The 23,239-nt window shown below is 40.2% G+C and overlaps 1 protein-coding gene across 1 annotated transcript in view; it reads right to left on the bottom strand.

The window, feature by feature from the left end:
- The window catches only part of LOC144665394 (E3 ubiquitin-protein ligase rnf213-alpha-like), a 160,039-nt gene that overhangs the window by 24,902 nt on the left and 111,898 nt on the right, over positions 1-23,239 (bottom strand). The window contains exons 57-69 of the mRNA XM_078526651.1: positions 13,284-13,498; positions 12,861-12,969; positions 12,499-12,590; positions 11,927-12,175; positions 11,594-11,705; positions 10,861-11,286; positions 10,494-10,610; positions 10,297-10,404; positions 10,011-10,064; positions 9,238-9,438; positions 5,635-5,734; positions 4,279-4,316; positions 3,797-3,894 (exon numbers count right to left, since the gene is read on the bottom strand). Of these exons, the coding sequence (XP_078382777.1) occupies positions 3,797-3,894; positions 4,279-4,316; positions 5,635-5,734; positions 9,238-9,438; positions 10,011-10,064; positions 10,297-10,404; positions 10,494-10,610; positions 10,861-11,286; positions 11,594-11,705; positions 11,927-12,175; positions 12,499-12,590; positions 12,861-12,969; positions 13,284-13,498 (1,919 nt within the window). The remainder of the gene's footprint in view (positions 1-3,796; positions 3,895-4,278; positions 4,317-5,634; positions 5,735-9,237; positions 9,439-10,010; positions 10,065-10,296; positions 10,405-10,493; positions 10,611-10,860; positions 11,287-11,593; positions 11,706-11,926; positions 12,176-12,498; positions 12,591-12,860; positions 12,970-13,283; positions 13,499-23,239) is intronic.

Genomic DNA, 23,239 nt, shown 5'->3' with positions numbered 1-23,239 from the left:
TTTCACAGTTAAAGATAAAAACAAAGCCGGTTTATTCCAACTACAAAAGATTCTCACGCGAAAGGCTCAAAATCCAACTTAAAATATATATATATATATATATATATATATATATATATATATATATATATATATATATATATATATATATATATATATATATATATATATATATATATATATATATATATATATATATATATATATATATATATATGACTGGATTTTTGAAAACATGGTCTCCGGTTGAAGCAAAACTTTTTCGCCTGTCGCCTGGCGATAGCCAGGGGTCAGGCCAGCCTGGCGCTTGAAAAAGCAGGGGGCTTGGTGTCTTGAAGGGTTTTGGCATGCAGCCCAGGCTTCAGGCTACAGGGTGGTACCATGCCAACCAGCAGGTCTCATAACCCAGGGGGGTGGGGTGGGTTCATAAAGTGGACACTTGGACTAAAAAACTGATTTTTTGGTCTTTTTTGGTTTTCGTCAGCAGAACTGGCCTGGTTAGGCAACAAGGTTAGGTTGCGGCGGTGATCCAGCTGGGCAAAACTCAGGTGAGTGTGTTTGTTCGCCAGTGACTGCTTGACTTTGCTTGATTGACTGACAAAGCCTTTGATTTTCCTGGCAAAGTGCCAGTGAGAGGTTTGTGTTGCTGACACGGTTTTCAAAAATTCAGTCATATATATATATATATATATATATATATATATATATATATATATATATATAAGATTACATGCTTAAAAACAAACTTTTGAAATTGATGCCTTAATGGTATCCATTCCGATCACTATCACGGTAATTAAACGTCCATCTTGATTCATACTAATTGATCGTTGCTATTTCTGTCAGGCGGATAATGTTTGTATTTATAATTGTCACGCGACTTGTTTCCGACACCAAAGTGGCAAGCAGCCGAAAGTAGGCTTGACTTAAATTCAAAGTACACTCCAGCATGTAGCCGCTGAACAGTTATATGACTCCGATAACAGCAGAAAAAGAATACAGACAGAAATGCTTGGGAAATTGCTCTGATAAGGTTTTCGAAAGTAGGCTTGACTTAAATTCAAAGTACACTCCAACATGTAGCCGTTGAACAGTTATAGGACTCCGATAACAGGAGAAAAAGATGACAGACAGAAATGCTTGGGAAATTGCTCTGATAAGGTTTTCGAAAGTAGGCTTGACTTAAATTCAAAGTGCACTCCAGCATGTTCTAGCCGTTGAACAGTTATAGGACTCCGATAACAGCAGAAAAAGAATACAGACAGAAATGCTTGGGAAATTGCTCTGATAAGGTTTCTGAATTGATTGTCGCAAAATATTATCTGCTCAAGTACGCAACCCGTGACATGTAACCCTTAAAAAAATATATATATAGCGTGCACGTAAATTTAATTAACCAAAACATATCTATTGTAAACAAGAACCGGGTGAGACATTGATTGTTATCAAAAGCAAATGGACTCGACAATTTAGAGATAAGGCCTTTTAGCAAGCCGAAAGGATCTCTAAATAGAGCGTTATCTCTCTCTCCAGAGAGAGTCGTGACGTTCACTTTGCAATTTGGGTGTTAAGTTTTGTCTTTCTTGCAGCGAAGAGTTGACCTTTGGCGTGTGTCTTCGTGACTGTTGAACTGTTTTCCCACATGTTTTAGGGTAATACTCGAATTGAAGACACGCAAGGAAAATAATGTCCACGGGATCTACCAGTTTTTATTTGAAGTAGTTTAATCAGCGCAAATTCCAACTTGCACCAGCTAGCTAATCAACTCAAAGGAAAGGCACACATGTGGTTCGACTATTGCGGTCTATCACCTCTTTGAAAGCGGATCTAATCAAAACTTGAAACGACAAAAAAAGCTTTTTCTGACATATTGTCGACATACCTACAGTTCGCAATCCTGTTTAAGACATGCTTTTTCCCTTTTGTTGTACCAAAATCCCAAACACTCTGCTCCAATATAGTCACGAACGGTTAGCTATTATCTGATTGACTAATATGACTAGACTATATGGCGGGAATTTCGTGTGATCGCTTTTATTAACAGATAAGGTCAACGCTTAATATCATCGTGGGAGTCCACCGAATCTGCTGAGCTTGATACACCGATCAGAGGACCCGTAAAGGGCTGTGAACTAACTACAGCAATAAAAAGAAATAAATTTTAAGAACAGTAAAGTGGCCTGTATTTTTTCATAATAAGTCTTATAAGCCCTTTACAATAAATACTCCTAACCTACAGTTTGATAAACCAGCGCGTTAGTTGCCACCTTTGTAAAGAAACATTATCTGTTCTTTGATATGAAATTCCGGCGGCCTCAGATCACAAAGCAAATGTTGACATGGCGGGAAAATTCCGCGGCCCCAGAAAGCAAACACGCATGGAATGCACCTCTCCCCCTGTAGAATATCCTCGTGTCGTCATGACAACGTCATGACGTCACGAGACAAAAAGCACTTTCCTCTATTAGAATGAAATCCTTAAGTACTTTGTTAGATATATATATCTAACTTGATTTATAAAAAGGTGGCTATCGGGCTGTTAAGGAATGTTTGGGGTTTCATTTTTTTTTTTTGAGGATACGGAGAATTGTTCGGCTTTCTTCCAATGAAATGTTGCCCTGTCTAATGTAGTGATTTCAATCTTAATTTTTTTTCTTTCTCCCTGTCTCTCCCCCCCCCCCCTCCCCCTAGATTTACTTGTGGTTAGTCTAGCCCAGTCTCTAACTCCAACCCCTCTCTATCATTTGAATTCAAGTTGCGCGCGCTAACTAGTAGAACAGTTGTGATCTAGCTTTCCATTCTGCTGTCTAAAGGAAGTTTGCCGGAGGACATCATTAAGTCTTATGAAGGTGGAAGTCTAACGATTTGCGTCGGCTGTTATTGTACCTTAGAACAAAGCTTTAACGGGTTGAACTCTTGACTCGGTACGTTTTGCTTGGTACAAGTAGTAACGTTGTGCTTCCTTTAGACAGCAAATGTCTTCAGCCACATCAACTAAGACTCGGAACTAGACTTTAGGGCTAATTTGAAGGCGGTCATGGCGATATTCGGCTTGAACTCTTTCTCAGTGTTGCAATGTCCGGAGGTATTGGTTCACTTTTTAACGATTTTTTCTACATCCGGGGTATTACATTGTGAATAAGATAGAAAGGTTGCAAAGAGCGCAGCTTATGGTCGAAAGGAAATCACTTGAAACCCTTATGTGAGTAGAATTCTCTTCATTTGGCTCAGTTAGTGATCAGCGCGTTTTGTGATTTGTCAGCGAGAAGCAATTCGATATGCGTGGTTTCCGGCCGTGAACTGACATGAAACATATCGAATTGTCTCGCTGAGTCATGAATTGTTTAGTTATTTTATTCCCCAATTCCTTGAAAATGAAGCGAACGTCGATGTAAAACGCCTGTTGATAGTTCATTTTAGACCATGCATGGATTTAGAAAGCTTCAGTTCAGCTCTCGCTCTTGCACTTTTTAAGTTGGTTTTCAGTTGATGCTATTTCATGTTGTAAACAAGTTAATTAAATTGTAGAATTCATAATTTGAACAAAATGCCGTAAATGCAGTCTTCTTGGTTCGAAAAGACATAAATTAGAGTAATCAACGTTCACCTCGAGCTAAAACTAGCCCTCATTCAACGCTCTCTGCCGAAATATGGCTCAGAACTATAGTGTTGTGTCAAAATTCGGAAGACACCTTTTATCAAATCAAGGTAGATATATAACTGGATTGATCATTACCCCAAATGATGCCACATATATATATATTTTTTTTTCAGGATAGAAATGTGCTAACGTTACCTATCGGAAACCTTGTATTCTCCCATGAACTTGTGATGTTCACCTCCCATGACCTTTCCACAGTCTGGACACGTACCTTTCTGCATTGGCTGTGTACACTATTCCGGAATAACGCAAACGACGTTAAATGCAACAACAAGTAACAGATGTTATTTTATGACCAGCTCCGTGAGCGGGCAAGATAAACCAAATCCTGCACTGTGATTGGGTCAGGATTGACCGCTGTTTCGTACAGGGAAATTGTTGTTCTTTATGCCGTATAATAAACACTTTTTGATCAAACTTTTTTTTGTAAGAATGGTTGCTTATTGGCCACGTTCTTTATCTGCGTGGTTATAGCAAAATAAGCAGAAAAAGAACCTAGCAAATCATCTTGACCGAACGCTAGGTCGATAACCCATATATGCGCATGAAGTACACAGCAATTGGAACTAAGAAAAGTCGGGTTTTGGTTGTGAATTCTGTGAATTACGTTCACTTACCTCCCCAATAAAATACGGGTGTCCACAATTTCCGCACTCTGAAATAAAAATATCGAAATAAAGTGTCTGGAGAGGCCTGTAACTCCAATTATTGGAAGGAAATATTCTAACGAGTTCTGGGTTATTTTTCAAAATTGGAGCGAAGCGTATAATAAGGTGCCTGTACTCAGTGTTTTTGGTTGTGGGGTGATGTTTTTAATGCAACGTTTTTATTGTTACTATACTTCTGATAACGGAAGATTTTGAAATACACTTCAGAATAAATATCAACGCTAAAAATACATGACGTTTCGGCGACGACATGTCACATTATCAAATGCAAATTTTACATGGTACAGAACGATATTTATAGAAAAGAAAGTGTGAAACTAAATTACAATAAATGAGGCTTGGAAAACAGAAAAATGTGCATAACTAAGTAAACCGTTTCGCTGGAATGGAGTCCTTTTGAGTGTTCAGGGATGATTTCTTTTTCCTAATTAGGAGCATCTCGTAAATTAGGCACTCAAACTTTCCGCGGCATTTCTTTAGGATGGCAAATTGGCTGTGAAGGTCGATCGGCTTTTGATTGTGTTGTACATTTAAATTCATATACTACATTTTGTTGGTTTACTAGAGAGGGCTTTGTTTCCGTGAAATTCAAATCTTCAGAGATTTTCTTGCTTGTGAAGACTGGTGTTATTTCACGATCTATTTTTTTCCTAGGTCACACAGTTCTCTACGTACGTACGTAGTCAGCCGATTTTTTATCTTTGAATGGCAAGGTGATGCGTACAGGGCTGTCCGCTGGCGCAATACAACTTTCGTTCTGGTCTTGAGAGGAATGAAGTCTGTTAAGGACAGAGTCAATTAATTTCCCTGGATATTTCAGTTTCAGGAATGTGGTCTTTAGTTCCCTACATTCTTGTGCGAAGAGATCCGGCGAGGAAGACAGGCGTTTGGCGCGATCAAACATAGTTCTTAAAAGTGATCGTTTATAGCGATTGTCGACGTGACTCTGATAATGGAGCAGAAGTCCTTTATTGGTCTTTTTCCTTTTTCCTGTAACCGCCTTAACACAAGTGTCTACAGGAAAAACTTGAAGACCAATAAAGGACTATTGTAATTTAGTTTCACACTTTCTTTTCTATAAATATCGTTATGTACCATGTAAATTTGCATTTGATAATGGTGACATGTCGTCGCCGAAACGTCATGTATTTTTAGCGTTGATATTTACTATACTTCTAGTAATAAATTACTAAAATACAAATCCAACGGGCACACCAACAACACAAAGTAAGGGTAAATACGAGAAATACCTGGTCTGGTCGTTGCCATGTTAACAACAGGGTAAATGAAAAAAGCCTTACTTACCATACCACTGTCCAACCCAACGAGTTCCTTTCATAGTCTCAGCGATGACATTGATGCACTCAAGAAAGTTGTCCTCGGGCATGGTTGGTAGGAAAGCATTCTAAATAGTGCCAAAAAAAAAAAAGGAAATAGTTAGTTTTTAGGCTTTTTTAAATCTGGTTTTCTCTTTTTCTTTTTACCTTATTACATAAACTTTTCTGCTTCAGAAAGTTCTTTCGTCGAAGCGATAAAAGAATTCGATAAACTTCGGTAATTTCTTGACATTCTCTGTCTTTGTTATTCTTTGAACGCACGATTTTGGAGTTAAAATATTAAAAAGTATCTCTGTATCATCTTGGATTCAAGATGGCGGAACGTGCCTGACGAGGCTGAGATTTCAGCGAAATTTATAGCAGTGATACAGAGATACTTTTTAATATTTTAACTCCAAAATCGTGCGTTTAAAGAATAACAAAGACAGAGAATGTCAAGAAATTACCGAAGTTCATAAACTTTTCGCGACACGTTAATTTCGCGATTCCAAAAAAATCGCGAAATTAAAGTGACGCGAACAATAAGTGTCGCGAACATAACATGACACGAAAATTAAGTGACTCGCATTATGTCAATAATTAAGAAAAAAATAAATTCAGTGCCACTGAAGGAAGGAATCATCAATGTAAATGGATGTTGTCGTCAATTGACTCAAGAACAATAACTCATGCACGTACAAGCATGACCTACTTGTAGACATACAATACAATACAATACATACTAGTTATGCAACGCTTTCGAGTGGTATACTATGGAATATCCCACGAGTCACTTGTATTTTCTCGGTATACACACGAGCCTTTAGGCGAGTGTGTATACCAAGAAAATACAAGTGACAAGTGGGATATTCCATAGTATACCACGAGAAAGTGTTGTGTAACTATTTTATACCATGTTATAGAAAATACGCCTTCTAAATTTCGTCGAGAATACAATCGCAGCGCACGATGGGAAGGTTGGGTTGAAATACCGTCGAATATACAACGGCTTTCCTGTATTCTGATTGGCTGTATTTTCTATGGCATGGTATAAAATACAATCAGAAACCCATAAAGGGTTGAAACGTGTAACTCCCTATGATTCGCATTGTACAAAGCGTTTGCACATTCGTTTACACTAAGTACCATATTTGGAAAATCTCGAAAATCACTAAGTACCATATTTGGATTAAATTCACAGCGCGCGCTAGCTCGCGCTCGATGGCGTAATCTTTTTATTGAACAAGCTTGGTTAAATAAAGTTAATTTTGGTTAAATTCTCCTTTTTCATCTTCATGAAGTAGTCTGGAGAACTTCGCTGTGAGACACTTTATGAATTTCTTCAGTTTCTGTAAGAAATTTACGGCGTTATGTCGAAATTTAAGCAACTTACCGCAAAACCAAAAATTATGTTGCGTGTGTCATTACGTGTATAAAGCATTCGCGTACAAATTCTTCGTGTTTCCAAATATGGTACTTAGCAAAATGAATATTCAAACGCTGTGCGCGCGCGTTACACGTTTCAACCCTTATGGGTTTCTGATACAATACAATACAATGTTTAATGTGGTCATTACACTCTTAGCTATGGTTTCGATGCGTCCCGCAGATATGGTTAGCAAAATCCGCGGGAACGCACCAGCTAGTTTACAGGTAAGCCACAATGAAAATTAAAAAAAAATAAAATAAAAAAAATAAAATAAAATAAAGTGAATAAAATTCTCCAAAGCTTAAAGCTTTAAATATGTGCGACGCATTTCCTGATTAAAAATTTCTAGCTTAAAAATTTGTTAAAAAGGAAAAGAAAAAGTGAGCTAAAAGTTATAAAATATATACAATTATTTAATTAAAAATTAAAAATGACTACTAATATCTACAGCATTTAACGCCTTCCTAAAGGCTTTATAGAATGTTGAAATTCTGGCAGTGTCTGAGAGGCTATTCCATAATTTGGGGACGAAATATCGCCAAGATTTGAGTCCGTGCTTGGTAGTTTGCACTTTAGGTAGATTGAGAATATTTTGTCCTCTTAAGTTGTAGGAAGAGTTTCTAGGTTGTATCAGCTCACGCAAGCAGAGAGGGCTAGGACCGTTTATTGTTTTGAAAATCGAGCTAGCAATTTTGTATACTCGTTGCTCGGCCAAGGTTGGCAGGCCAAGGGCTTGTAGGAGGTCCCTGTAAGGGGTGTTCTTGTCCTTGAAAACAAAGCGAATGGCCCTTTCGTTAACCTTCTCTAGCTTTGTTGCAGAGGTTTTGCTGCAGAAGTGCCCTGTCTCTGCGCAGTAATTAAAGTGCGGAGCAATAAAAGACGTATAGATTGTCTTTCTTATTTCGTACGGTAGCATTTTCTTCATACGCTTTAATACTGCAACTTGTTGAGACACTTTCCTACAGACTTTAGTGACATGCCTGTCAAACTTGAGTTTGTCGTCCACAGTTACACCAAGTAGATCAAAATCCTCGGCAATTGGAATAACTGCATTTTCACAGCGAAATAATGGTTTCTTCTGCGTTTTACCCATCACAATCGCTTGGTACTTGGAATGGTTTCTTTTCATACCATTGTCGGTATACCACTTGTCAACGTGGTATAGATCAGTGTTGATTGTGTCTTGAACTTTGGCGGGATCTTTATCAGCGTAGAAAATTTGTGTGTCATCTGCATAAGCAGATAGTTTACTTTGCTTTACAACATAGGCTAGATCATTCATAAATATATTGAAAAGCAGAGGTCCGAGTATGGAGCCCTGCGGAATACCAACTTCTATATCTTGCCATGTGGAGAAATTGCTGCCGATCCTTACCCTTTGTCGCCGATTCGAGAGGTAATCCTTAATGAGTTTAACGGTTTTATCATCAGCTCCGTACATTTTTAATTTCGATATTATCAAATCGTGAGGCACCGTATCGAATGCTTTAGGTAAGTCCATAGACACAAGACCAATCACTTTGTGATTGTCAAGTTCCTTTTTCCATTCCTCCGTTAAACTGAGTGGGGCAGTGTCACAACCGTGATGCTTTCTATAGGCGAAAACGTACTTGTGTTAAATACGTTCGAAGTGGGGGCTTATTCTTGCACTGACTAATGTCTCAAAAACTTTCGAGAGGGACGGCAAGATGGTGAGAGGCCTATAATTAGTTTTATTCCAGGGGCAATCGATCCTTCTTGTATACGGGAGTTACTTCGCCTAGTTTCCATTGCTGTGGTATGTTGTAGACCGTTGTAGCTATTGCCGAGATTTAGTCCCACCCTTGCTTTTTTGTTAATTTTGACGTTATTTTTACATTAATGAAGTCGTTTTCATTTATTCAAGGGCATGTAAAATAATATTGCCAAGGAAATGTAAATTGTGTCTTACTCAAAAACGCGAAATTAAAGTGATTCAAAATACAATTTTTTCGCAAAATCGCGAAATTTCATGTAATAAGGTAGTTAAAAAACTCTGGAGTTCTTGACCCCTATTTGACATTTCCGATTAATTACTCACATGCAACCAATTTATGCCTGTGAATGAGCGCGCCAGCAAATATCACACTTAGTTATCCTTTGATGATGCGAGAACCATTCGAGTTACGTAATTCAAACACGTACCTTCATCGTAGACGGATCCGTCATTAGCGCATAAAGTGGCTGAGCCAATGACGCTGAACCAACACACTGTAAGGCTACAGAAGTGTGGATGACAATTTCAGCCAGGGTGTGCTCCTGTGGGCTCTTTCCACGATAAACTTGAAGTTCCCTAAGCTGACCTCCCTGGCTATTTTCGAGAAGTTGTGTGGCAAAAGGTTGAGCCTGAGAAGAAACAATAAACGGTTGTAAGCAAATAAAACGCACAAAAGTACAGCTACAGTCTAGATTACTGTGTCTGCCGTTCATGGTAGTTGCTTGACTACACTGAACAAAAGAGACTCTGAAAAGATAGACTTAACCGTCACTTGTTTGAAATGAAGTATATGAACGCGGAAAACACTTAATAGAAATCATTATGGGTTACTTCCAAAACCTGCGTTCTGCATCATAGATCACTAGCTCTATATCCTCTGGTTTGAAACACCAGGCTGGCCAAGATTGTTCAAAAGTTGGATAACGCTATCCACTGGATAAATCACTATCCAGTGGATAGCGTTGTATGTATTGTTAAGACATCCACTGGATAGCGATTTATCCGGTGGATTTTTTTAACAACTGGGACCAGGCCGTTTTATGTCAAAATAATCTTAGTACGGTACACAGCCGAAACGCTAGAAGTAGCAAGCCCAGTGACGTCACATAAAATCTAACCGAAGAGCATTCCGTAATAAAGTAGTTTTCAGACGTTCTAGTTTTTACAAAACAACGTAGAAAAGCGTAAATGTTTATCATACCTTTATGGAAAGATGTCCTCCACCTTTTATGAAATCATTCAGCTTTTCCCTGACCTGAAATGATTGCAAATACATAATCATGATCTCAAGGGTATCCTGCTTCTTGCAGTTTAGACAAAGAAAATTTCCGAAGAGTATTACTCGATTAACGAGTTAGAAAGAAAAAGAGATCTGTAAATCATTGAGGACAGTATGTCGACGGGCGCACGTTAGAGTTAACAGCAAAAGCTATGCATTATTGTCTTACTGTATGAATTACTGGCAGTGACGTCGACATTTTACTTACTTCTTCGAACTTCGGATTGTGAACTACAGAAGCATTTGCCAAAGTTATTTCACGGTAGAACACCAATAGAAGAAGTAGGTCTTTGTTGACACCTTGTACTTCGGTTTCCTGTATAAAAAGATAAGGTGCAATAAGTATTTTTTTCTTCTGTCAATAGTAACAAATTGAATCAAATATGGACTATCGTAAATACAAACCGTGATAGCAGTAATAATGTCCTGGATGCTCCCACTGATCACAGTTTTTGCCAGCCCTTCACGAAGTGCACGATAGCGGTTCTCATGAACAATAAACCTGTCTTGAATGGTATCGTCCTCCTAAAAATAAAAGTCGTAGCTTATTAGCAGTCCTTCCCAAAATATTGGTTCTATTATCGTACAATGTTTCGCAACGTTTTGAACAGACTAAATACGTTAGCTTGAACTCTACCAGTACTTTTGTTGGAATGCTGGTAAACTAGCCGTGCAAGAGGCACCATGAATCTGTAAAGGCAGAAAAGGGCTCTATCCACAGCAACCAGGAGCACACAACATGACTCCTGACAGAAGCCATTTCCTTGCTTACCTGCTGCCGAGCTTCTGGTGGGAGAATCCACTCCAATTCTTTATAGGCACCAAGAGTCCGGACGCAATCAAAACCATACCGCCTGACAAGTTGTTTAAGAAGGTGCAGCTGCGGTGTAGTGATCGATCCTTCCGTGCAAAGCCGTCTGGCAGATTCCAGTAACGCTGTCACTTCTCTCTCGACATCAAGGTCTTTGTAACTGCTGTCTCCTTCAATAAACCACTTGTAAAGGTAGTCTGCTACCAGTAATAGGACGTAACGTCCTTTTGCGACACCTTCCAGCGAGTTTGCGTTTATTTCAAAAGAATCTTCAGAATTGGTTGTAAGAGCTTTATAAGCTTCATCACAAATCTTCTTTGTGTGCTTCAGTTTCAACGTCAACTTCGAATCGGCCACTTTGGCTTGGTACCGGCTTATAAGGATGTCCTGAGAAAAGACGAAAGAATTGTTAACCTGATGGTGCAATAGCCGATTCCCTCTATAGCGCGCGCCTGCAGGGAATCAAGGTAGTTGTATTCATCAAACCATGCGCGAGACTCAGCAACGTGCATCGTTGCTGAGTCTCGCGCATGGTTTGATGAATACAACTACCGTGATTCCCTGCAGGCGCGCGCTATAGAGGGAATCGGCTATTTACCTTTCAAATAAGAAATGCACCGCTTCCGCAAGTCAAAGATTTAGACTGCATGTTTTTAAGGTGGCTGCAATGTTTATGTGGGTATATATCACATACCTCCATACATTGAACGTACAGAAAACAGACTTCTTTGATGTGCTGGGGTTCTGGCTTCAAGCGTTGAGCCTCTCGCAAGAAAACTTCCAGATGTTCTTTCACCAACTTTGTACTATTCAAGAACAAAAGCAAAAAAAGAAAACTTTTAAACCAGCCTTTTCTTCACATCTATACCGCGACACGCGTTCTACTAGCGGTTTCTTTTGTCAAGTTCCACATTAACCTATATGCAGATTACCAGAGAGATGGCAGGGATGGAGAAAGCTCGGTGCCTTTTTCTGCTGGGAGTTGCAGTATTTTCATATTTTTTCTTCATATAAGTCAGTTAGTTACCTGGAACGTAGAAGTTGCTGGAGAAGAAAAGAACGCACCACAGGGTTGGGGTCGATGCCATAATCGGGAAACGGTGAGAAATCTTTTGTTTGTGTGGACTGGCGACCAATCACATAGCGCATAAGAAGGGAAAGAGCGTCTTGTTCCAAGTCCTTAGTAATAGAGTCACCAAAGCAGAATATCGACACCAGCTCCATGAAAAAGGCGTTGCAGTGGCGACGTAACTCGGACGCTGTCTTTTCATCGGCCCTACCACAAAGGAAAAAGACATCATTATCCTTTCTCAATTAGAGTGCTTTCGTTACTAATGACTAGTGACCTTGTTGTTACCATATACATCAGGCACCGTCATAAATGAAAAGGCTGACCTATTAACATCAAAACAAGGTGACTTATGATAGATTACATAAATACTGAAGAAGATATTGATCCAAGCTTGGATGACATAAATAGCATTCAACTTCATTTCAAGGACTAAACAATGTTATAGGTGTAGCAAAAGGAGGCTTTTACATGCAGAAAACTATGAAATAGTACACTGCTTTGTCATCCTTATTCTGGTGTTATTTTACCTTGTTTGGAGGTCTTCACTAAAATCAATTAGGAATTTCTCTAAAACCTGCAGAGACCTTAGTGAAGAAAAGTCAGTTTCATCTCCCAGGGCCTAAACAGACAAAGGAAGAAGACAATAAATTATGTTCATTTTTTTGGGGTAGTGTAATAATCGGGAATGTTTCCAATGATCCATCGTAAAGTATGTTACCTTGATATTGGTTGGTGAATGAACATTAATTTGGTATCTTCGCACGCATGAACCTACCCGATGTTTGTTTAGTCACATTTTCCCCGAAGCGAAATTTGCAAATTTTGGGTTTAAACATTGTTTGAAGCATTTGCCTTGAATTAACACATGCAAAAGCATTGTTGTAAGTACCTTCCACAATCTGACAACGCTCTCGCAATTTACGTTATCGTCTTTCTCGTTAAACACGTTCACGTGTTCTACAAACAGTCTGACGGCTCCTGCTCGCTGCCACATGGATCTGTTACACAAAAAATAATGAATATCCAACACCATGTCAAGAAATACTGAGACAGTTTAAACAAAGAAATCCGACCATCTGTGACAGAAATACACTAATTTTTGTAGGAATGACTAAAGACTGGGCTAGAAGTAGATAACAAGGGGAACACGGAGCACCGAATCCCAAAAATATCCTCAATCAATTAACCAATCAGTCAATTTATAATTCAACCAATCAAAACACAACTTACACCCTTAGTGTTCGATTAAGACTGATACGCTATTAACTTAATAGGATTCCTCCTAGGAATGCAGCCCCGAATGTTACATTACCTGCACTGATCAAGCACTACTGTGGACTTCTCTCCGTAGTTTGAACTTATCTCGGTGACAGGTCTAAACCTCTCCCGCCTCATCATGTCTTCCACTGCTGGTCTGATAGACAGCACCCTGTCACACCAAGCTCGCCAGGAGTCTGGGTTCAACAAAATTTCACCGGACGGACTCAATGCTTCAAGACAAACTTGCAATGCAAAAACGTCTAGGACCTGTTTAACAAGAATACAGTGATTGTAACTAACAGTTATTGGATTACCTTAAGGTTACTATTGTTAGCGGCTACTAATTTAAGCGATTTTTTCTGAGCAATATTTAGCGAGTATTTAATTTAGCGATTTTCCAAAAATTTAAAAAAATAGTGATATCGTTTACACCAGTTTTTATTAAACATATAGCTAAGATGGAAATAAATGTTTAGTAAAAGAACTAACCCACTTGAAGTTGAACGAACATTCGCATTGCCAGAAAGAACAAAGTTACCGGCATCCATTTTTTAAAGAATTTTGCAAGTCGACTATGTTTAATTTTGTTTTCCTTTTGGTTAGGAGTGGGTACTTCAATTAAGCGACTATTAAATTTGATCGAGACAAATTTTAGCGAGTACTAAATTTGGCGATTTTTGCCCAACTCGCTAAAATCAGTAGCCGCTAACAATAGTAACCTTAAGGTATGTTGACCATGGTAGCGAGAATCATCAAGTCCTCGGTTTGTGTTATCTTCGGCGTTGGCAGATAACACAAACCTTCGCCTTGATAATTTTCGCTATCATGCGAAACTCGAATGCAATAATTGTACTATTATACAATTTTAAAAGTAGAATCGGTTAAAAATTTCACAAAACACCAATGCAGTAAGCCACGCAGTGACACAATTCAGTGTAAACAACTTTATTGATCACAGTCTTGTATAAAAGTAGATTTAAAGTGCTAACAAAACGTCTCGAAACTTTTGAAAAAATCGAATTGAAAATTTAAAGCAAACGTCTTATGCTGTGTAATATGCAAAGACCATTGAAGACCTTTGCTCTCTATCGGCTTCTGTTCTGGGATAGGCTTCCTAGGCCCTTTTCATATGAACCCGGTTGACCGGGCTGGCCCGATTACCGGGACGAATGTTGTATTGGATTCATATGAAAAATTTTATTCTGGTTACCAAGGTGCGAAAAGGCGCCAAGATCTTTGGGACGAGTTATGGCGCGAAATTCAAGAAACAAAACAAACATGGCGGCGAAACATAACTTCCGTGCCCATCATGGCTTTGTCAACTCTTGTAGCTGTATTGCTGCAGCTAAATGGAGTATTATTGATGTGGAAAATACAGCAGACACGGCAAAATGATGCCATCTAGGCCGCATGATTCCGGAAGCGAAACTATTCTCTTCGAAGTTTGAAGAGGATAAAGTAAAATGCTTGAACGAAAGTAAGCGAAGGTATTGGCATAAGCCTGGTCGAACTGACTTGTGGGAAAATATTTGGACAGGAGTTGCACCAGATGAATGATGGAATGAGAACTTCAGGATGACAAGGTTTGTCAAATCCTCCTCCCTGCCATAACATGGATTTTTGTTCGGTGGCCCAGAATTCAACTCCTCCATGCATTGTGAATACCCAACTGGTCAGCCTTCTGCCAGCTGGGATTTTTAACAAGTTTCTGTTCGTTTTATAATATTTGTTTCTCTATTTACACTGTCCTTTTTAAATTTTTAGCATAGCAATGCTAAATACATCGACACTTAAAGGGACTCTTTTGTGAAGCTAGTGGCAGAGTTAGGACCCTCCATTTCACCCAACCCAAAGTCACCCAGCCACTGAGTGCTGAAAAAAGGTAGCAATTGCACTATATTTTTTGAAAGACACTGGCTCCCTGAAAATGATAGCCAATAGCTTTGGAATCGCACTCAATACAGCATCAAATGTTGTAACTGAGGTTTGACAGGTTATACGGTATCAAATTATCTTGGCCCAAAATATTTACATCTACCCAAAGATCGAGAAAGCATGAGGGAGAAGGTGGCAGAAATTAAATCAAAATTTGGTATCACGCAAGCCTCTGTTTGCTTTGATGGGACACACATTCCCATTAAATGCCCATTAGAGAACTCACAACTTCTGTTACAAACAATTCTATTCATTGAGCATATAGGCTGTGTGTGACTACAAGAGAGTGACTATTTAGCACTCACTTGATGTCGTGAGACTTTTTTCATACACGAGGTACAAATCTCACTTAACTTATTTTTTTTTAGTTGAAAAAAGTTGAGGTTAGGAGGATTTGAACCCGGCTCGCCGGCACGTCGTGCGAGAGCAATATCCACTAGGCCCACCGACGACCAGCTGCCGGAACCTTGTATTTTTAGATACAGATCCTAATCCTATTATAAAGGCTAACCACAAGCAACCGAAGCTAAAGTAGGCTAACCGGAGTGCTAGTTAGGCTAGTTAGGCTAACCGGTGTGCTATTTAGGCTAACCGGAGTACTATTTAGGCTAATTATAACCGCAGTGCTATTACGGTTAACCGCAGTGCCGTTTAGTCAGAAGTATTTTACATGAACTGAGTGTTACGTGGTATAAATATGTCATGAGGTTACTCGCTATTGTCTCACTGTATCAACTGAGTGCAGGATAGTTGGTCCCGTGACTACAAAGGCATGTTTATGGATGTTGAATGTCGTTGGCCAGGAAGTGTACATGATGCAAAAGTCGTTGCCAATTCTCCCATCAATGCCAAGTTAAGAGACAATAAATTGCCAACCACATTTCACACTCCTTTTTGAACAGAAAGTTGCCTAAATTAAAGTTTCATAACTAACCTATTGACTAAATATAAAGGCCCTAGGTTGCTGCAATTAACTGTACACAGTCATGTGCCAGAGAGGAGAGCTATCTGAATGAACCAGGAGAGACACTATCTCATTATTCTCTCCAGTTTTCGCTGCCTTTTTTATGTACAGCATTTATTATGCAAGGCATGCGTAAATAAAAGAAATTCGCCGCTGTAACCGGGATAATGCGTTCATATGAGAAAAATTTCCGGCCCGTCTGCTGAGTTCCCGGTTGGAAAAAGCGAGATATCGGAAACCGGGCTATCCCACCCTCTCATATGAAAGCGTCGAGATTTTTACAGAGGAAATAGGAGTGAGGCGAGGTCTCGGTAACTGGGCCAGCCCGGTCAACCGTGCTCATATGAAGAGGCCCCTTGTGTGGTCCAAGTGTGGCCCCAAACTCCTCATTTCAGCCCCACAGCCCTTCCCCAAGATTTCTATGGACTGAGTTAATGACAGGGGTGCTAGACTACGAACAGTCCCTTTTTCGACTTTTTTGCTTGTTTACAAGCAAAAGGAAGGAGAATAGCGGTTAAGTTGGGTAATCTGGAACCACATTCTTGTTAACTCTCAAAGGACTGTTTTAATTTCTCAAGAGAATACTTTCCGCTGTGGGTGATTCAAAGCGCGTGACTTGTTAAGTGTCACTCTATAGTTGTGCTTCAGCACTTCCGTTCTTGTAGAAAAAACGTAACTTGTCAAATTGACAAACGTTATATAACAATTAAAAACGTGAGTAGCCCAAATCGTTCAGCGCTCGAAGCCAGTGAAGTTTAAAAAGATTAAGAACGCAATTTGTACTGGTACAAGTCTTTAGGCGCTAATATTAATTTAACCTGAAAAGATTAACAACGCAAATTTGTACTGGTACAAGTCTTTCACACACTAAAACGTTGCTTATGGTTAACCAAAGGGAACTCATTTCGTTACAATTGATTATTTCTGCTGAGTTGCACAATTTAGAATTGCAACATTCAATGCAGGTGTGAAGTGATATTTACAAGTGTTTTTGTAGCCTGTTGTGAAATTACTTCCGATGGAAGCAGTAAACACTAAAAGTTTTTGCTTCTGTTCAGAAGTTAATGCATCGCCATTAAAAAAAAAAAACAGCACCTGTTTTACTGGAAATGTAGTCGTTAGAAATGGCATGTGTAGTCGTAAGGTAAAGAATAACGCGAGGAGAAGCGGCTTTTGGTAATATCCAAACGAAAATTTACTTCTCAATGTGGGGTTAAGATTGCGTGACGAGACAAAAGGTAACTCTGTCGTGCGTAACCTTTATCTGGAACCCTGCATTAAGCCGAGTAGAAATCTTTCTTACTCGCAAGCGTCAAAGTTTACCATTTTTAACCAAGCCAAAGTATCTAGCTGCAGCTTTAGAAAATGCAAAACAAATCGACAAATTTTTCGCAATTTGAAATAACGTCATTTGTTTGATATTTTCAAAAATTCGGCTGAAAACCATCCATCTTTATTGACTGCTAGCATTTGATGTATATACACGATTTCACTTCACAAACCTCAATAAGATATAATAGCGTATTCTCCCGGCTTTCGCGCCAAAATCAAGCCTTTCAAAGTCAAAACGAGGCTAAGGCCTCGACACCATGTAAAAATCCTCATTCTCAAAAATGGCTTCGCGCTAGCTGGACGCTTCGTGTTCGCTCGTGGCAAGTCTAATGGAAGATCTAAAGTAGTGTTTTTCCAGGATTATTTTTTATTCTTAAGGATTATGGCGGATCAAACTGACATTCCCGTTGAGAACGAGGAGGCTACTAACAACACCCTTGAGGCGAGTGTTGACAAAGAACAGCCTTCGCGAAAATCGAAAGGCTCGTCCAAGACAACGGACAAACGGAGGCGTACGACCTCTTCCTCTGCTGATTCTACCTCTGGTGATGAGAGCAGTGAAAGTGATTCTAACGGTGAGGGTGATTCTAGCAGCTCAAGTAGCTCTGAAGCAAACCCTAAGCGCAAAAAATCTGCAAGCTCGCCGAAGCACGTGGGCGATGCCGACTACAGGCGTTTTGACACGGGCGCACAGGCCCGTACAAAACTTGAGCTGACGAACGATATGCACAAATACCTGAATGAAAAATTCAAAATTTACGTAAAAGACAAGGCAATTCAAGAGTCAGTCGTCGATTCAAATCCGGTACCTGATGCAGAATCTCTAAAGATCCCCAAAGTCGATGGGTATTTGAACGAGATCTTCGACACCCTCGGCAAGTCATACGGCCGCGAAAGCGACGGCACTTTGTCAAAAACGCAAGCTCGTATTAACAATGTAATGGGACCATTAGGGAAGCTCTGGCTAAACCTTGAAAAGATACGAACTGACGACTCTACTGATGAGCTGGATTTGTTTGACAGCTTGAAATTGGTTGAGCAATCTGTCTCGTTGCTCGGACAGGCTAATGTGAGTTTGACTTATGCTCGCCGCTTGAGCATATAAGGTCGCCTTACCGGTGACATGAAGAAAGCAAAAAAGCTGCTCAGCAGGCACGAGTCATCCTTGTCCAGTTCCCACAAGAACCTGTGGCTGATTCAGAATTTAGGCTTTACTAGTAATACGTGACTCGCAGGGTCTCGCGAGGCTCTGGGTTATTGTTGCTTAGTAACGGACAGTACCGCGGACAGAATACAAACAGAAACTGAACAACAACGAACTGCACGATTACAGAGACTTCGACAAAATACAGCAGACAGAATACAAACAGAAACTGAACAACAACGAACTGCACGATTACAGAGACTTCGACAAAATACCGCGGACAGAATACAAACAGCAACTGAACAACAACGAACTGCACGATTACAGAAACTTCGACAAAATACCGCGGACAGAATACAAACAGAAACTGAACAACAGCGAACTGCACGATTACAGAGACTTCGACAAAATACAGCAGACAGAATACAAACAGAAACTGAACAACAACGAACTGCACGATTACAGAGACTTCGACAAAATACCGCGGACAGAATACAAACAGCAACTGAACAACAACGAACTGCACGATTACAGAAACTTCGACAAAATACCGCGGACAGAATACAAACAGAAACTGAACAACAGCGAACTGCACGATTACAGAGACTTCGACAAAATACAGCAGACAGAATACAAACAGAAACTGAACAACAACGAACTGCACGATTACAGAGACTATGACAAAATACCGCGGACAGAATACAAACAGCAACTGAACAACAACGAACTGCACGATTACAGAAACTTCGACAAAATACCGCGGACAGAATACAAACAGAAACTGAACAACAGCGAACTGCACGATTACAGAGACTTCGACAAAATACAGCAGACAGAATACAAACAGAAACTGAACAACAACGAACTGCACGATTACAGAGACTATGACAAAATACCGCGGACAGAATACAAACAGCAACTGAACAACAACGAACTGCACGATTACAGAGACTTCGACAAAATACCGCGGACAGAATAAAAACCGAAACTAAACAACAACGAACTGCACGATTACAGAGACTTCGACAAAATGCCGCGGATAGAATACAAACAGAAGCTAAAGACACAAGAATACAGAGATTACAATTACTGAGACAAAATTATACAGACAGACTTTTAGAAGAATAAACTGAACAGCTACAGGATAGATTACAATAAAGAAGGGAAAGTGATGCAGCGCGCTTACAATTAGAATCGGAGGAGGAGAGAAATATTCGAATACAGTCTGCTCGAGATAATAGTGCCACGCGTAGACAACAACAACAATTTACAGCAACAGCAACAGAAACTAAACAGAGATGATTATCTTTCCAATGGATGGAGAAATCCCGATCAGCCTTTACATCAGCAACAATGGGTTCAGAACGAAATGGAAAATTTTCATACAACAATGAACAGTTTTCAACACCAGCAGTTTATAGCCTGAATAGGCGTTGAGGGAGTATTATGTGGAAATCAGTGTTATTTTAATCCGAAAAGAAAAACGATAAAAATGAAAGGCTCAGGATTCGAACCCACAAAAAAAATAATAATAATAAAAAAACCCTAGCCGGATTCGAACCCCCGCCCTCAGTCCCGAAGATCTAATTTCAAGTTCGACGCCTGACACCATTAGGCCACCAGCGCGCGGCCGTGTGACGTCATTTCCGCCACACACCAAGCTCACAAATAAATATATATATATGACCGTAAACTCCACACGAGATTTCATCCCGCCTGAGCCCTTTGAGGGAAAAGATTATACACCCAGCCCAGTGAATGGAGAACCTAGGTTTTCTGATCAATTCATTGGAGATAAAACTATTTTTGCCACAGGAGAAAATGACCCAATTTATTCAGATTTGCAAAGATTTAATTCAGGAGAAAAAAGCCTCAGTGAGAACTCTCTCTCAAATTATTGGGAAACTGACCTCGTCTATACAGGCAGTTTTTCCAGCAGCCCTCCATTACCGGCATTTGCAAAGGCTCCAAGTAAGGGGTTTGTTGATGGGCAAGGGGTACGAGACAGTTGTCTCTCTGAGCGAGGATTGTCGAGACGACCTTCAGTGGTGGATCGACCAAATGTCCAACCGGAATGGTCGCTCGATAATCACACCAGCCCCAGACTTGACAATAACGACGGATGCGGAATATGCCCTAAACAAGCAGATAACCCTGACAGCAGAATATCTGCCGGGAGAATTAAACCACGAGGCGGATTGGGAAACAAGACATTTCAGGGATTCCAGCAACTGGAAACTCAATCCGACAGTTTTCCAGGCATAAGATCACCTGCGGCGTCCCCTGACAATAGATCTGTTTGCAGATCGTATGAATACTCAGCTTCAAAGCTATATAAGCTGGTTCTCAGACCCATTTGCTCATGGGACGGATGCATTTCAGACTCCTTGGACAAATCTGAAGGGTTACAGTTTTCCACCTTTCTCAATGATATGTCGGTGTCTGGCGAAGATCCGAAAGCATCAGGCGACAATTGTCCTGATAACACCAACTTGGCATACACGAGCGTGGTACTCGGTCCTTCTAGAAGATGTCGTGCAGACAGCCAATTCTGCTGCCCCCTCTGAGCAATCTGTTGCTTTCCTCCAACCTGCAGCCACACCCTCTAGTTCTGCAGGGCCACCTGTCATTAGCGGCCTGGATGGTTACAGGCAAAACTTGCTTGCAGACGGAATTTCAGAGCAAACTTCCGAACTTCTCCGCTCCCACTCTTGGCGAACAGGCACGGCAGGAGCTAACAACAGCGCCTGGAAACAGTGGAGTAGCTGGTGTTGTCAGAGGAAAATTGATCCATTTTGCTCCTCTGTGGCCTCTGTAGCAGACTATCTTACAGAGCTGTTAAAACAGGGCAAAAGCTACCGCACGATAAATAGCCACAGATCAGCCATTTCAGCTTTTCACCCTCCCATAGGGGGTGTTAGGGTGGGGCAGCACGAGCTGATTTGTAAGGTGGTTGGTGCCTGTTTTAATGCCAATCCACCGCAACCCAGATATGTGGTGACATGGGATGTCGATAAGGTTCTCGACTACATTCACGTGCTAGGGGATAACTCCACCCTCTCAAACTAGTGCTTGACTCTTAAGCTGAGCATGCTGCTAGCTCTTTCATCAGCTGGTAGATGCTCAGACCCAAGGGCTCTTGATGTAAGATATATGTCCATTAAGGATAGTTATATTGTTTTTGAACTTGCACAATAAACCAAATCAAGAAAGAAAGGTCAGAACCCCATTAAACAGACCTTTGAGAAGTTTGAGGGTGATCCTTTGCTTTGTGTATTTTCAACCATTACCTGCTATTTAGAACGCTCTAAGGGTTGGCGTGCAGACTCTAATAAGCATCAGTTACTGTTAAGTTATGTAAAGCCTCACAAGGAGGTAGTACCATGCACAATTGCAGGGTGGTTAGTGCAGCTTATGAACCTAGCTGGGATTGATACCTCTGAGTTCCGTGCTCATTCTGTGTGAGGTGCATTCACATCCAAGGCCAAGGCGAAAGGGCTCTCTTGTAAAGAGATAATGGAGATCGCAAAGTGGAGAAAGGAGTCCACTTTTAGGCAACATTATTCACGGGAGGTTGCTTGTAATAAACAAGCCTAAGACTCCTTTAAAGCTGTCGTATTGCAAGGTTAGCTTAGAAACTTTGAACATACGCTATTATATCTTATTGAGGTTTGTGAAGTGAAATTGAAAATTTCATCAGTGCGCGAAGCGCACGCATTGAAATTAAAATTTCACGAGCAAACCAAAATAAGATAAAATAGCGTCCCACCCGGCCCATCCATACTTATTTCAGTATCTGGGCACATCTAACATCTTATTTCGGTTTGCTCCACATTTCAGGGTCCAAGGCCACCTAGACGTTTGGAAGTGTACTAACTGCAGTTTTACTGCTGTTCGAGGATTGTTATTCAAGGATTGTTCTGTGGACTATCGTCTTTGTCGAAGTTTTTCGATTCTTCAAGTTTACTTTTGCTACAGGATTTGAAATGATTTATTATTTGCTGATAAATGTTTATATTGTTTATGATTCACTCGTCTTCTCTTGCTTACTAGCTCTCTTCCATTTTTGAGAATGAGGATTTTTACATGGTGTCGAGGCCTTAGCCTCGTTTTGACTTTGAAAGGCTTGATTTTGGCGCGAAAGCCGGGAGAATACGCTATTATATCTTATTTCGGTTTGCTCGTGAAATTTTAATTTCAATGCGTGCGCTTCGCGCACTGATGAAATTTCCAATCTTTTTAACTTTTACACACAAGATTAAGGTGACATCAGCCTCAAAACTGGCTGGTACTGGGTTATTATAAGTATCACATTTATGCGACGGTCAAGACAGACGCATAACACAACAGTTTTTAAAGGCAAAATAAAGATGTCGCTCTTTCAGGAAATCTACGGAGTGGATTTTCCTGTAAGTTGTTGTGAGTAAACTTCGACTGTTCCGAAAATCGCTCATAACTTAAACAAATCGCGATTGATCGCCATAAAATTTATCATTTTATATAATTTAAGCTTTATTCTTTCAGATTCTCAAAAATCTAAGCAATCGCTTCACGTTTTCCCGTTTTAAAACGCGCTTTAAAAGGGAACTGTCAGCCTCGTAAATACCGGCGGGCCACCTTAAATCGAGTGCGT

This window comes from Oculina patagonica, chromosome 1, assembly GCF_052425735.1.
Source record: "Oculina patagonica isolate OP01 chromosome 1, crgOcupat, whole genome shotgun sequence".
Lineage (NCBI taxonomy): Eukaryota > Metazoa > Cnidaria > Anthozoa > Scleractinia > Oculinidae > Oculina > Oculina patagonica.
Note: the sequence above shows the minus strand (reverse complement) of the source record. Positions and strands in the feature narration are given on the sequence as shown.